General features: G+C 38.5%; 1 protein-coding gene across 1 annotated transcript in view; it reads left to right on the plus strand.

Moving 5' to 3' along the window:
* The window catches only part of col14a1a (collagen, type XIV, alpha 1a), a 118,296-nt gene that overhangs the window by 5,045 nt on the left and 97,088 nt on the right, over positions 1-16,163 (plus strand). The window contains exons 3-5 of the mRNA XM_065957744.1: positions 8,407-8,523; positions 13,908-14,051; positions 14,555-14,650. Of these exons, the coding sequence (XP_065813816.1) occupies positions 8,407-8,523; positions 13,908-14,051; positions 14,555-14,650 (357 nt within the window). The remainder of the gene's footprint in view (positions 1-8,406; positions 8,524-13,907; positions 14,052-14,554; positions 14,651-16,163) is intronic.

A 16,163-nucleotide genomic window follows, 5' to 3' on the forward strand; every position in this document is an offset into this window, starting at 1 on the left:
GATAATCAACAAATTGAATAGAACTGTTTATTTGAAACATCTCCTGAATCAAAGTGAAAGACAAATAAACAGATACAGAGAAGACAAAATCTTGCTATTTGGTGATGCTCTGCACCAATATATTTCTGACAAATCATCTCTTCTTATGAAAATGTGTTTTTCTTCATTTCAATGGATTTTTTCAGGAGACAGATTAGGACAACGTACAGTCTGTCTCTGTATTGGATATGACCTTTCAGGTTAGTTAACAACTTTGCTTTTCTGAATGCAGAAAAGTGAAAAGCAGGAAACACATTGGATTGCTCTTTTTGTTCCGTTGTTGTTACTTTGGCCTTGAAAAGTTTTAGAAAAGGAAATGCAAATGTTGTTCTAGGCTTAGTCCTCTGAGGGTGCAAGGAGCGACCTGGCACTTTTGTTGTTCTTCCAATGCAGCAGAGAGCAGGATAGATGAAGGAAAGATGGCCTAATGTGGACATTTGCCTCTTATTAAACCCTGACATTGATTTAGAAGAGCGAAGTAGAGATGCTTAATCTTTTTTGTACATAAAGCAGTCATTTTTTAATTTTTTTATTGTTTTGTTGTCTGTCAGCCATTTTTTAAATGCTGAGTGTGTTTGGTTTGTTCTGTGTTTGTGTGTGTTTGCTGTGTGCATGGTTAATTAATGTAATTGATTTTGTTGATTGGGTGACAGCGGGCTCAATACCGTGCTTCAGGACATATCACAACAGATAATGTGCTCAGGAACACATTTACAAAGATATTGCACTTTTGTGCATGTTTGGATGGTTGTGTCTGTTTGTGTGACGTGTGTGTGTGTGTGTGTGAGTGTGTGTGTGATAAGGGGGCAGCCTGGTGGATTAGTACGAGTGAAATTGTTGGCCAATGATTTTCGTTTAAATGAACAGGGAGAGAGGCCAATGATGAGAAATCATTTATTCATAAACAAATGGAAGAATGAGATGGAACAACCTGTTTTGAATTTTAAAAACTGTTAAATTACCCAAACCCACACTGCCGTCACCTTACCTCTCTGCCACCGCAGCTGATGGTAATACAGCTTGTCATAATCATCAGCCACTTTGGATCAAATGGAGCATTGAATAGTCGGAGAAATGATGTGCAGGAGGCTTTCTAATTTCCTCCTGTTGTTTTTGTCGTCAGAGTATGTAGATACTGTTCTGTGATTGTGAATAAACAAAATGAAGTTTGATTAATGGGAACATGAGCCAATGATGATATTTCTTTGTGGGGAAATGAATCTCTGGCAAAGACTGCTGCAGGAACAAAACGGCTGCAATATGTATTGTAAAAATCTGTAGGCTATATTCAGCTTTCTGACCATCCAATATGCACGCATATGCCAAATTACACAGTATGTTGATCCCTGGTTTTTTGGTGTGGGAATAGTGAGGGTCAGGTGGAGAAATTTCCGTCTGAAAAGCGTGAAATAGGATGCGAGGGATTTGAAACATAGACATGCTTGCCAAAATCATGAAATGGAATAGCGTATAGAGCCTCAGGTGACTCAGGGTTAAGTGTTTTTGTAGAAGTCGCACACTTAACACACAGACTTATATCAAACTGTTTTGACAGCCACATACCAGTGTACAACACTTATATCTTTTATACACTCTTATACATTTTTTTTCCTGAAACCGTACACTCATTCATTATATCTACTTCATGTTACAGTAAACATTTTCCTGATTAGTAACCTATATTGTCTCATCCACTAGTTTCAAGTCTTCTTCAATATAATATGATGTTCCTTATGTAATTTCTGCTTCCATGTAAATGAATGCTAGTGGACTAGACGCTTGGCACACTTGGGTGGAGTCAAACACCATCTCCTCTTCTTATTGACATTCGGGACGAGGTGGTTGTCCTCACATCAATTCACAAACCTTTGAATTGCTAAAATGTAGTCAGATATGTCACAGTTATATTTCGTTAGGGATAGAATTGCAGTGTTAGGCTTAGGGTCTGAGAATTTCATTATGTAATTGTTAGATTAAAACGTATGCACTCATCAGTAGCCGATACAAAGTGAAAAGAATTTGTGATCTGACACGGCCCTGGGGGGGCTTCTGTGCTGAAGGCTCTAGGTTCCAATAAAGAAGCCTACCATTCACGCTGACCTGCTGTTTCAATTGGTCAAAAATAAATACCATTTAATTATAAGAGGGTTCACTTTTAAGTATAATGCCTAGCCTACTTAACTCAATTCTTCAAAAAGATGGCCCACAAATGAAGGGGTGTTTTCATGGTGGCTCCATGCACTTGTTTTAGTGTCTGAAATGACACACTATTTAGTTTCACAGTACACTGTGGGACTTTGAGTGTAGGCTACTTTAATGACCTATATAGGGTATTATAATCTTACTTTAAATCTGGAAAAAATAGTAAAACTGGAAAAAACAGTAAAACTGTCATTTCAACCTAACAGTAAAGCGGTGTATAACAGGGTCAAAATGTAAAAGTAGAGGTGGATACTAAGTTTGTTGATGCATGCTTGTGACAGGGCCACTGTTACCTGCCGAGTGACAGAAGAACTCCTGAATTGATAAGTCGCTGCCTCATAAGGTGCGAAGCTTAGTTCGATTGTTAAAGTTAATACAGTAAGAACTAACTATATAAGCATAACCCTAACCCTCGTTAAAGATTTTATAGAGCTTAACTGAAGCAGGCCTCGAATATGTTTTAACAGAATAGAGTATGAAAATGGAATATGGGCTACATTTAGTAATGAAGCCCTACAGACTCTGTTTGTTGGTAACTCCCATCTGTGTTATAATCCTATATTTGTTCATATTTTCATATAGGCCTATACAGAGTTTTTACAGTTTTTCACTAAATATGTAGAATATACAAATAGCCTATAAGAGAAACCAAACATTGTGTTTCACCTCAGTTAAGAATGATTTAACTGTACAGTTAAGGATAAATTAAACATATTGTACAATTGACATCACATGTTGTTCATGTCACACAGTCAGTAAAAAGGGTCACATTTTGAAACTTTGATTGATGTTTAAGGATTCTGGGTTAAATATAACACTGTTTTCTTTAGGTTTTGTTTCCCCCCCAAAAAAGGTCTGGGCAACCAGGCGGTTTATTTACGGCTAGTATGATTGTCTGGCTGCTCATGTTTCCTGCTCCTTTAAATTTACTGTTCCAATATCAGAAATTCCAGGTTAAGGAAATTGTATTGTATTTCAGTCCATTTAACTTTCCAAGGAAAATGTTACCATTTTAAGAATAATGACTGACATCTTGCTAAAATAAGACCATAGTTGTAATTGAATTATCCAGCAAAGACTAAACATAGCACTCAATCACCTGTCTGTAAATGTTGTACTCAGCATAAAGTAGATGTGGAAAGGATCTTGGTTAGATTTCCACACTGTTTTATTGATTGTATACTTTATTTAATTATGGTTTAATGCCAACAATCTCCTCCTGAATTAGCATAGTTCAGTATTTCATGGTGATATTTCTTCTCTAGTTAGTTGGCTGGCATGCAGAATATTTTGGCGTCTTCCACCAGTCTGCATAGGGGGGCAGATCATCCAACAGACTCTTAATATTCAGCCAGTCCTTAAGAGAGATTTCACACTCAGACATGTCCTCTCTCTCTCTCTCTCTCTCTCTCTCTCTCTCTCTCTCTCTCACACACTCACTCACTCACCCACTCTCACACACACACACACACACACACACACACACACACACACACACACACACACACATGATACATAAAATGATAAGTGTCGAGGGAAAAATAGCATTGCTTGCACAGGTAAAGTGTTGAAAGAGTGAAAAAAGGCCTTAAGCCACTGAAGGAGAGGAGTGGAGGAGCGCAGAGGAGGAGACGATTGGGTAAAAGAGCAGGAGAAAATACAAGTAAAGAGGAAGGGGAGAAGTGTGTTTAAATCTGAGGATGAGCAGAAGAGATGTGATAAAAGAGTGGAGTGATCCATGAGAGCAGCAGAGAAGATAAAAGAGTGGAGAGGTGGAAAGGAAAAAAAGCCACAGTGGATTTAGGAAGAGTGCTATCTCTGTGAGCAGAGTAGTTCTTGTACCAACAAGACATAGGCCACATCAAATGACGCTTGCTGAAGCACTGGATTGGCACTGAACACACACACACACACACACATACCCACTTCCCCCATGTCTCTCATGTACAGTGATGTTGCTATCTTGTGGTGACAGTGCAAGCCAGCATTTGTCATCCGTAAATCCTACGTATTAGTGAAGGTACCGTAGCCTGAATACTCACTGTGGAGTCAGTTCAAGGCTAATCTGGAGAAAGAAGGAAGAAAACAAGGAATTATAAAGAGTGATAAAATGTAGCTGAATTATAACAGAAAGGGGTTAGGAGGAGAAGAGGAGACTCGGGAGGATGAATCGCAAGCAGAGAGGAATATGGAAGACAAAGGAAGGAGAAAATGGATGGGAAGAAGAGGGTTAGGAGATGAGGAAGTTGATGGGAATGTAAGGATAGAGAGACTTGATAGGGGGACAGAGAGGGAAAAAATAGAAACTGGCAATTAAAGAAAGAGTTAGAATGACAATATTCAGAAGTCCAAGGAAACTGTGGGAAAAAGGGCTTTGAATAGAAATTAGAAAGGAGATGTTGCAAGAGGAAGAGAGAAAGAAAAGTTTGGAAGGGAGGAAGAAGAAAAAGTGAGTAAGCAAGACGATGCAAAGAAGCCAACACAAAGCAAGATGGCGAGCCAAATCAGAAGATGGATAGAGGAAGCTTGCAGAAGAAGTGGAGAGGAGATGAATTGAAGTGGGGGATTGGACAGGAAGCTTTACAGTAACTCATCTACCTGTTAGCTTTCACTGCTGCTGATCTCAGAAAGTAGACTCAAACTGGGGAGTCAAGCTGTGTCTGTACTGCTCTCGCCCATATCATTTCAGTTATGCAGGCCCCAAGTTAAAGATTGTCCCTTTTCACGCTTCATAAAGAGCCTGGAGTTTGCTCTAGTTAGAACTTCAAATTAATAATCTTTGCAGACCATATGTTAAAAGTCATCTGTGAACTAATTTCTTTAATTTTCTGGCGCTGGAGGATTTCGAAAAAAGAAATCAGGATAGTGACTATTATTGCTATTTTCTGGAGCTAAACTGTGTTGCTAAGCTGTAGTCATGGATGTAATAGCCAAATGGCTGGGCTTGCATTTACTACCTGGCAAGAAGCTTACGCTAGGATTGGATGATGGCTCGCTGAATCAAGTGGTGTAACTCTTTTAGATGAATGGCTTAATAGCTCTGGTTTACAAGATATACTGTTACACAGTACATGGGTATGCGTACTGTAATTTTAGGGGAGAGTTTATGCTGTCTAGTCAGGATTTCTACAATATTTAACCCCAAAAACTATATATATCTTTGCTCTAAGATTCAGAGAAAGTGTGAATGTGATGATATTTATGGCTGTATGATGTTAAACAAGAATTGGTGTGGCGGTTGTTGAAGGGTAATTTATAGCCAGGACCCTCATGTTCTCTCGGCATCTACAGCTATTGGAGCAATTATGTTCATGTTCATTAATCATTGTTGCTGTCAGTGGAATACAGTAGCCTTCAACGTATAGGCCCTTTCTCTGACATGCATATGCAGATGAAAAGGGTCATTATTGGCTCATTTGTTTTTTTTAAATACGTCTTTTTATTCTAATTCAGTGTGTTTGTTTGTTGTGTGTGTGTGTGTGTGTGTGTGTGTGTGTGTGTGTGTGTGTGTGTGTGTGTGTGTGTGTGTGTGTGTGTGTGTGTGTGTGTGTGTGTGTGTGTGTGTGTGTGTGTGTGTGTGTGTGTGTGTGTGTGTGTGTGTGTGTGTGTGTGTGTCAAGATCAAGTCATTCAGGTCCATTTTTGCTCAGTTATTAAAACCCTGCCTGCTATCAAGCACACTAAATGATACCAGAGCACAAATCTCCAAGCTCTCTGTCACAGAGTTAAATTATTCATAGAGTCTTATTGTGTGGTGTAATTATACCACATCAGCCTATGCATTTTGAGTTTCTCATAGCTGTTTTAGTGATTACTTAAGAAAGGGAGTGAGCAAAATGTAAAACTGTGAGGTGCTGCACTGTCCACTTCACCTAACGATCAAACTGTTTTGTAAGATGTGGTGATGGAAATTTAAAGTGGTCCTTGTTTGACAACCAGTAATCAGATTTGTGACTTTGGCTTTTTTTTAAAAATACTTTAAATTAAGTCTTAAGCTAAAATCATGACTGTTGAAGAAATGACTAAGACTTGACTCCACACAATAAGACTCAGTTGACTCAGATGGCTTGCGTTGATGAAAGTTTATACATCAGATGAATACTCATGAGGAGACATGATTCAACATCACACTTCTGTACTCGTGTCTTGCTCAATCACATCTGCAGAACTTTTCAAAAGGCATCACATATATCCAAAAAGACATTATCATTATCAGGGTCACATTGACCCACCTAGACCAAACTGTGACGTCAATAACACTGGAGCAGACAGTAAGTCTACCAAACATCCTTGCAGATATCAGGAAGAACAGTTGACACTCTCTAAGCTGTACTTGGTGTATTAATAACAACTGAACTCTGTCAGGTCTGACTGACATTAGAGAACATTGAATAAACATAATGACATCTGTACATTATAATCTAAATAACTACAGAAATTCCACCACAATGACTACATTTTATTTGCAAAAATATACTCTAATAATAAATGTATATCAACTAGATATGTTGTCGCATCAAACATACTCATACATGTCAAGTATGTGCTCTAATTTAACAGAATTTTTTTTTAACTTAGTAAGTCTAAGAAATGTAGTGCATACCAATTTCTGTTAGCTTGACTTTTAAGTCAGTTGACTGCGAGTCAAAGTACTGCTTCCATAATAACTTCTGTCAAAGGATCTTTTAATACACTACCGTCTGTTCAAAATGTTTATAAGGTGTGATGATGGGAGGTTTCTCTACAAGGCATATTAAAGGTCCCATTTTATGCTTTTTCTGGTTTTATATGCCCTTTAGTGTGTTTTCCAAGTGTCCTCTGCATGTTTAGGCACATCTATGTGCAAAAATTCGGAAACGCGGCTTCTCCTACCTCCTCCTGTTAGCTGTAGCATTAGCTGCATGTAACGCTCGGTTCTAGCCCCCCTCGATAAAAATTTGTCAGTGCGGCGTCATTGTCAGTGTGAGATCACTGATCTAAGCCCATTGGCTCGTTGCGGCAAGCCCTGCAGCTCATGTTGAAATTTCCGAGAACCGTGCTGAGCAACTGACCAATAACGACAGAGCGGATCGGCAGACCAATCAGAGCAGACTTGGCCCACGTGGGGTTTAACAGTGTGGGCTCAACAGAGCAAGGAGGAGCAGTACATGAAAACAGACACTTTTTTCAAACTTTAGCTATTGTGAACGTACAAAAGTAGATACATAGATTAAATATACGAACCCCAAAAAGGGCATAATATGGGCTTTTTAATAGAAAACAGATAGTGGCCTTATTCATGGAAAAACATGCGATAACTAACAAAGTAAAAGTGCAAAAATCTGAAATGATGATATGTGACGTAGACATTCTGATCATGTCGCTGTCTTTTATTATTATCTGAGGTGAATTTGTAGTTTTTCACAATACTACATCTGCATGCTGCTGCTGTCTGCTCTGTCCTTACTTTTTATTCTCTGTAGGTCAAATTCTCTTCTGCTCTTCTACTAAAGCCACAGTCTGAATATAACAAATACAAAAACACACAACCCCCCTGCAGAAAATGGCTCCTGCAGATGTGTTTTTATTGTCAGAGGGCTGGAAAGTAAAAACAGGATGCTGATGCTATAAACCAGTTGATACTCTATAGATCAGAAATGTACACATCAATTGGCACATGCATAAACATCTACTTAATCTTTCTCCATCAGATTGTTAAGGGGATTAAGCTCATCCATCCGCTTGTCAATTTTCCTTGAATTAATCATTTGAAGAGAATTTGACTAAAAACGTTTCTTTGTATTCCGTGTCTTTTGAAGCCTTTTCCATACTGTGTACGGCAAAGCTGAGCCATGCTGAACTGCTTCACGTCTTATTCTCATGAATACAAGAACTTCAAAACTCTCTCTTCCTCTGGTCATGCAGTCATTCATTCCTCTCTGAGTCATTGTGATTTGTGACTTTTTTCTGGTCAGGTTTTGTGGTCTTGGTGTTGTTGTTGGGTTTAACCATTGCCTTGTTGTCGTGTTATCCCATTTTGTATTGTCTGTTTATCACATTTGTCGTTTTGCTTATTGGTTGCTGGAATTTTGACTACTGTCATGTTTATTCATTATCATAGTTATTTATCTTCACTCCTTCCCTTTGTTTATTGATGCTGATTTAAATGTGGCTAATTGTTTTGTAGTTCCAATTCCGAGGAGACTGCGTTTCAAAGTGCTGAGCCCAAGCAAACTTCTTGTTTCATGGAAGGAGCCCAAAGGAGACTTTGACAGCTATCTATTCCTCTACAACAGTATACCAGGTAAGATAACTGTGCTGGGCACCTACACACAAACACATAGAACACACACACACACCTTACTTTAGTGCCAAATGGAAGTGGGACTTAACTTTGAAATTTTGGGTGAAGGACCCCATTATGACTTGGATTTTCTGTCTGTCAGGAAGGATTATGTAATTTACTTCTTATCACAGCTCTTTGAAGAGATCTCCCTACTGAGAGATGTGGAGGACTCAAAGTTTGTCCTGCCCATCTGCCAAGTTTGAGACAAAGAAGAGTTTTTTGCTGTCAGCAGAATTGATAATGGGACTTATGGGTACAAGGGACAGTAGCAGCAAAGCCTACTCGTGATGGAGTTCAGTCTGGGACAGGCAAAAGACAAGGGCAGCAACAGTAGTCATCATCCAGTGTTAAACTGTATTATCCATATGGATTTATAGGTATGATGGGCAGCTGACATCTTGCTTTCATCCTGTGTCTGTTAATAGTTGATCATTGTATAGACACAGGACATAACCTTGTCTCTTTCTGGGCATTAAAAGTGCAGTCAGTGATCACCCTAATTACCACTGACATCTCCTTCATCATGTAATCACAGCGCACCTTCCTTAACAGCCATACATCTCCATAACATCAATCCCTGAACTATTGCTGCACCAGTGCCTTTATTATGCTATTATGCTGTGCTGAATACTGCAAACAATTCTTACACTGCCATTTTAAAAATGAGCAAGTAGGAATGAATAAGTACTCTGTAAAAAAAACCAATGCTTTTAGCAGACAACACTTTGCAAGAAACGCCTTGTCTGACGATTTTCTTGCTGCCACTGAGAGCTGAAAAGGAGAACAAAATTTTTTGTTAAATATCCAGCTGATGTTGGGCTTTCATAGAGTATCTAGACACTATATGGCCATTAAAGTCTTCATTGATAATAGAAAGCATGGGGATACACATACCTGATGTCCTGCCTCCTCTGTCTCTTTGCTCCTATGTGGCTAGTCCTTTTGTTAACAATATAACACTATTTTAGATCAAAATAGAGGATGTCAGATTGGCAGCTATAACCTTTCAGCTCAACAGTATCCTGTGTCTCATCAGAGCTTACATAAAGGGACTACTAAAGTGCAACTGGATAAGGATTCTGGTTTGAGGTTGAGGCAGATGACTCATTTTTGCCATTATTTTTATTGGACAGTTTATATTCAACAAAAATAATGCCTACTCTGTTCTTCCCCCGTTATCAGCTTGTACCATTGTGTATAATGTAATCCATGTGTTATTACATCAACAAGTATTTAACTCTAGGCCGTGGTCCCCTGGACAGTGCCTTCATTCCTTATTCTATGACAGTGCATGAATTCAATTAAAATCAGCACTTATTGGAAGATCGTCAAAGCCTGCCCACAAATCTAAAATTCAAATAGTGTGGGTTGTTTCTGTGTGCACTTGCATATTTGTGTTATTTATAATTGCCAGATGTCTATATTTATCATCTCAGATCTCTGGGGAGATGAAACCAAACCCTGAAGCTAAAAGTCAGTTTTTATTTAACTAGTTTGTTTGCTGCAACCATTTAGAAGAGTAATTTGGGTACTGGAAAGTGTGTTCGCTTCCCAAGCACTGGAAGTCACAAAAGGTGGTTTAGAAACCTGTTGTTATTTCTGAGTATAAAAATAGATGTAGCGCTTACAAAAGCATTACAGGAGAGACTGTGTGTGTACTGCAGCACAAACATTTAAGACATGCAGTGCTGTCATGGACAATGTTTTTTGTATAGATTGTATTTTTAATGATCCAGTAAAAGTTTGTATGAACAAGTTTTAATTTGCCAATCAACTGAGATTCATCATGCAGATGCCAAATTAGACTAAGGTGTTTCCATGTTAAGGGATTCTCCTTCATATCATTGTGGTGGGACAAACCATACCATGCTTATTACTGCCATTTGAGGCTGGATGGCATAAAACACACATTGGTTATTGATGGTTGAGAATGGTCCATAGCTGCACTTTTCGTGGTTGTTTTGCCCTCAAACAACCACAGTGATCCACAATTAGCCCATTCACGCTTGAAACAACCTTTAGCAAGCAATGCAAAACCGCTTCAACTCTATTTTGTAGTCAGCAGGTAGTTTGAAGGTCATTCTGAACTGCTATTTACCTTTAGGCTGAGGCAAAAACATGCAAACTCTACAGTTGAATTGAAATGGGTTTGACTACTGGAAAGAAGCAATTGAAACATTTAGAAATTTACCAATATAACATAGCACATTTTGGTGTTGAAGTTGTGTTATTAGTTTGAGGTATACAGATTTGTTGTGACTTGCAGAATTGACCACCATCAGACTGTTAACGAACTTGTATGTTATGGATTATGGTCTTTTTGTCATTTTAATTAAGCTTGTGTTATTTGTGTATGATATTTGTTGCCTTAAATGCATTTATTTGGGCAACTTCGTAGAAAAAGATAGTGGCTGTGTGTGCTTTCTGATAATTGTACAAGGCCATTTTTGCATTTATTATGTAACATTTTTGTTGAGAAAAATGCCATGAAACTTCAGCCAATAGTTTGTTTTTGTTCTGATTTAAAATGTGACAACAGTGTCAGTCCCAAAGTCTTTATGAAATTTCATAATTTTCCAAATTGTTCTTAATTAACCTTAATTTGAGAGATGATGATGATTTTAATGAGTTTTCCACAAATGAGTCAGACCAATAGTTGCAAGCTGTTTTGGATATCATGGAAAAAATCATTTCTTCTTTTAGACTTTCAACTCATTTTAAGGAAAACTCCAATATTTTGGCAAATGTGCAAGTTTAAGTTCTCATTAAGAGTTAGTTATTAAGGACAACGCCACACTCTGCCTTTTAAGGTTGGACCAAACCCCTGATAAGCTTTGGAAAGATAATATAGATGTAAGGCATTGAGCCTGACTCCTTTGAAAAGTTTAGATTCTAAAGTTCACACAATAAACAACCAAATTCTGGAAATACTGATCAATACATATGTGTATGAGGGGCCTGGTAAATGACACAACTCTTCCCCCCCCCCCCCCCCCCCCATGGTGATTACACCATGTAAACCCTTCTGAAATGAAAAATTGTCATTTTTACATTTCTCATTATAATATAAAAAACCCTTTTATTTCTGATTTATTTTAACATGATGGTAGGATCTTTAAAGACGGTCAAGCTTTTAAGCACAGATATCTGATATTCGGCGCAACTACAAAGACCTGAGTTTCTGGTTTGTGGTGTGAACGCTGATCCATGTGGTTACCTGCTCTGGCCTGCTGTCCCCTTCAGTAGGATTTATCTTCCTTCTCCTAAAGGCGTCATTAGTCATCACTCTGCAGGCACTGGGGACAGAAGAGCTGAGGAAGCACACACCCACTCAAACACACCTTATTGATGGCCGAATTGATTGCAAGGTCAAAATTGAAATGGGAAGATAATGTGACCTGTTGCCTGATGGGGATTAACTGTTCAGGAAAGGACACAAGCACAGGCACGCTTCTTTCTTTGTGTGGGCTGACAGCTAATTAAGGGGACGGATAGTACTGACCTCAAAACTTAGAATTAAAAACTATGACTATTCTTTATGTGTCACGCACTAGCACTGAAAATCATGATTATATCAATAATGAGATTAACTTTGGACTAAAAAAAGAGTAATTGAGCGCCTGTATAACACCTTTAAAAAGAGGTATTTTTGAGCATGCTTGTTTTTGCTTGGGTCAAAGTTCAGATTCTGGTCAAAGATTACACCAAGGTTTCTTAAGGAGGGCACTAACATTGAGGGCCAGAAGGACAATACAGGGTTTCACCAGTGGGACAAACCTATCAGGACCAATAAACAGAACCTTGGTGACGTTTGGATATAGATAAAGGAAAGGAATCGAAACCTTCTCTTGAATAAGAGCCAGGCAGTCATTGAGACTTCTAGGATTACCCACGTCATTTGGCGTTACTGAAGAAAATCCAGTTGCTGGTTATTTGTTTACCAGGGGTTATGGATGCAATTCAACTGGCTCAGAAGATTGTATAGAGGCTAGATGTACAATGAGAAAAGGATGGGACCAAAGATTGAGCTCTGTGGTACCCCACAGAGTAAAAGGGTAGTGAATGACATGTTATGACTCCAAACTTAATTTTTGACAGAAAAGATGAGACCCGAGAGAGAGCAAGAGCAAAAGATACCTGCTCATTTATCAAGCTGTTTAACCAAGTTTCAGTCACCACTGGTGTCACCAGCTTAATAAAGCCAGAACATGGTACAATATTTGCCATTGCAGCCCATTCAAAGATGTCATTAGTCAATTTTAGAATTGTTGATTCTGTTTTTTGTCCTCGGTGTTAGCCTGATTGGAATTTATTACAGTATTGTGTTCTTCAATAAACTCTTGTTGCTGCTATGCAAGTATTTTTTCAAGAACTTCAGCAATTAATTTTTATTTCAGTTTTCAGTTTGGTTTGATCAAGGACATTTTCTAATAGGTTCAATACTCACCATCTTAAACTCACCAGGAGCTCAGCCAGATGTGAGGGACAGGTGCATAATTGAAAGTAAGCTGCAGAGGACAAGCAGTGGGGACCTCTTTAATGAATCTGGGGAGATTACATCTAAAGGGCAAGAGGACAAGCAATTGGGGACTATAGTGTAGCTCAAATTTCAAAAGGAAAGGGGAATATTCAGATAAGAAAATAGCAAAGAGTAGATTAGATGGTTCAGATAAAATCAAATGTTATTGTCTTTGTGAACAAAGGAAGACGAGGTTAAGTAAATAAAACACAAAATAAATAAAAAAACAACAACTAAGCATACAGAGATCCGAACAAGCTCACAAATCTGTTGTGTTTTTTCTACAATGGAAGTTAAGGAGGAGGGCTTGTGTTGCCTTAACTGCAAAGCGCTGCGGGAAACACTGGAGCTGTGGTATTTACTGCAGATGAACCCTGATCAGTGACACAGGTTACACTACATTGGGCAAAAAAAGAGGGTTACAGAAATAAGAATGAAAGTGCTAAATAAAGTTTTATCTCATCTTGTCTTATCTATAATGCCATGTCATATCCTGGTTTCTGTGTTTTTGGAATTTTACTTTTGTGTCATTTCAGAATTTTTGTAAAACTATATGCTGCAAAGAAAGGCATGCGCACAGCAACAAATCTTCTAGAAAACAAAATATTTTGACCTTGTATGTGATGTTTCTGGCTGCAGAAATTAGAACGCTAATGAACATCTCTGCTGAAACAACTAAATATTTACTCCGTCACAAGAATACTAATATTTTGCTTCAAAGCAAGTGACTATAGCAACGAGAAAATAAAACAATGACTCAGATGATGCTGTATGTGTATGTAACCCTTGGCCATCTGCCCCATCTTCTTTCTCTGTCCAACAGGTGGTCAGCAGAGGGAAATCATAGTTTCTAAATCTGATACTAAGGTGGTGATCAAAGACTACAACCCCTCTAAAGACTACACAGTCAGTGTCATCTCTGTGAGTGGCAGTGAGCAGAGCAGGCCACTTCAGGGCAGGCATAAAGGTTTGTTCTTTATTCCCCTCCTTTTTTTATTCTATTCTGTATTTTCCTTTAACATGGCCCTGCCATAAGCTTGTGTCCACTCCACTGTGTTAACTTTCTATAAACTTTGCAAAACACTACTAAATTCTTATTGTCTCATTTGCAGCTGCCTCCTCTCTTTTTCTTCCATCTTTACTCAATTTTGTTTCAATATACTATAACGATCTTCTCTGTCTTGTTCCTTACCTTGTTATTCCTTCCTTCCTTCCTTCCTCTTGGTTTCCAACACTCATCTCCATCTTTTCTCCTCCTGTCATCTTTTTTCTTCACTTCTTTTTTCTACTTTTTCTCTGCTTCCTCTCCTCTAATTTTGGTCATGCTGTACTCACCTTTGTTGTGATATGCATGCTGTACTAATAATAAACTGCTCTGCTTGTATGTTAACTGATAGATGTACAGAATTTTTTATTTGTTTTGCATACTGTTGAAAATCTGTTGACTTGAAACTGTTTCTTCTGATACAGCTGAAAGAGATGAGAGTGACGGAGGAGACAAGACTGAGCCCCAGACGCTGACTGATTCGGTTGCACCTCCTGAGGATGCCAACGAAATCTTTGGAGGTAGGACACACAAACTCTCACACAAACACTGTTTCCAGGAGAGGGGGCCACATGTAAATAATGTCCTCACTTGAACATAAAACTGAAATAAACCGCAGTCTGCTTAAAGAGTCTCTCAGTCAGTTACCATAGTAATGTTTGGAGGTAGGATAAACAGCCATTAGTATGTTCTTTAACACGACCTTCATAGATCAGACAGACAGTGTGTCCTTTTCCTCTTGAATCCCCCTGTAAAGTGTTACCTTCATGCAGAGTTTGTGTGCAACCAGTTAACGCCAAAATCCACTTTTAAAAGCAATACCACGTCTTACTACTGCCTGGTGGTCTCCTTAACCACCAATGAGATTTAAAGAAGCCAAAACCATCCATGTCTCAATGATGAATCACTCAAAGCGGTCTCTGTGAAAACTCTTTAACATATGCAATGCTGAGTGAAATTAGGTGACTTCTGATATTATGTGCTGCGTGAGCCTGGATGTTCACGAGTGTCTCTCTCCTCCCCGACGAGATCATCTTGCTTTCTGTCTGTTTGTTATTGAAACCCAAATGTTCTTTTCGTTGGCAGCACTAATGTGCTCATATTTAAATGCCTCATATTTCAACTGAAATGTGAGAGGAGACAGAAATGCATTCATTTGCATCTTTAGTGTTTCTCTCTGCTTACTTAGAAACTGTCCTCCGTTGATTTCTTTACCATAACCTCGAGTTCAGCAGGAAATCGTTCACTATGAAATAATTGAAATATATTTCTAATATTGTATTCTGTAATCGATTATGTGTGCATGAGAGAAGGGTGGAGCTTTGTAGGCTCAGACATGAACCCTTCTTGAGGCCGACTTGAGACACTCTAACATGCCCATAAAGTTGAAATGATTTGAAAAGGCCCTCTGACATTTTCCATTCCTTTAAGCCGACACAAAAAACAGGATCTTGTTTCTTAGTAGTAGGGTGGAAACTATTTAAGCCCGCTTTCTTTAGTCTGAGTTTTGTGCAGGGTAATCATTTGTTGTCGGGGAAACTAAAAGTAAGATATTTAAGAAGTTGGGATTATTGAATATTGTTTAAAGAAGCACAGGCTCCAATAAGTGTGTCGTATGCGTCATCATTTTTATGGACTATAACCCTTATATATGATTTGCGCGATAAAATTTTACACTATAATGCAATATGTGCATTTCATTTTTGCTGACGGAGCACAAGAGGGGCACACACACACACACACACACACTCACAGAAAGAGAACGAGAGCGAGGGAGATATAGAGCAATTAACTGTGCTATAAAGCTTATTTATCGACACTTTGCATCAATGAATACTTAATAAATTGGCTCTCGGTGGAAGTGAATATATTGATAGTAAATTAATATACATTTCATGCTGACAGCGACGTCTGTTAAGACTCAAAGTGCCCTTACTACAATATATTGACCAACATATTGAGCTATAGAAAAAGTACTGGCTTCACAGTGAGTAATGTGAGATTACCCATACCTTCTCCTTCCCTTCATTTATA

Source organism: Labrus bergylta, chromosome 8 (genome assembly GCF_963930695.1).
Source record: "Labrus bergylta chromosome 8, fLabBer1.1, whole genome shotgun sequence".
Taxonomy (NCBI): Eukaryota; Metazoa; Chordata; class Actinopteri; order Labriformes; family Labridae; genus Labrus; species Labrus bergylta.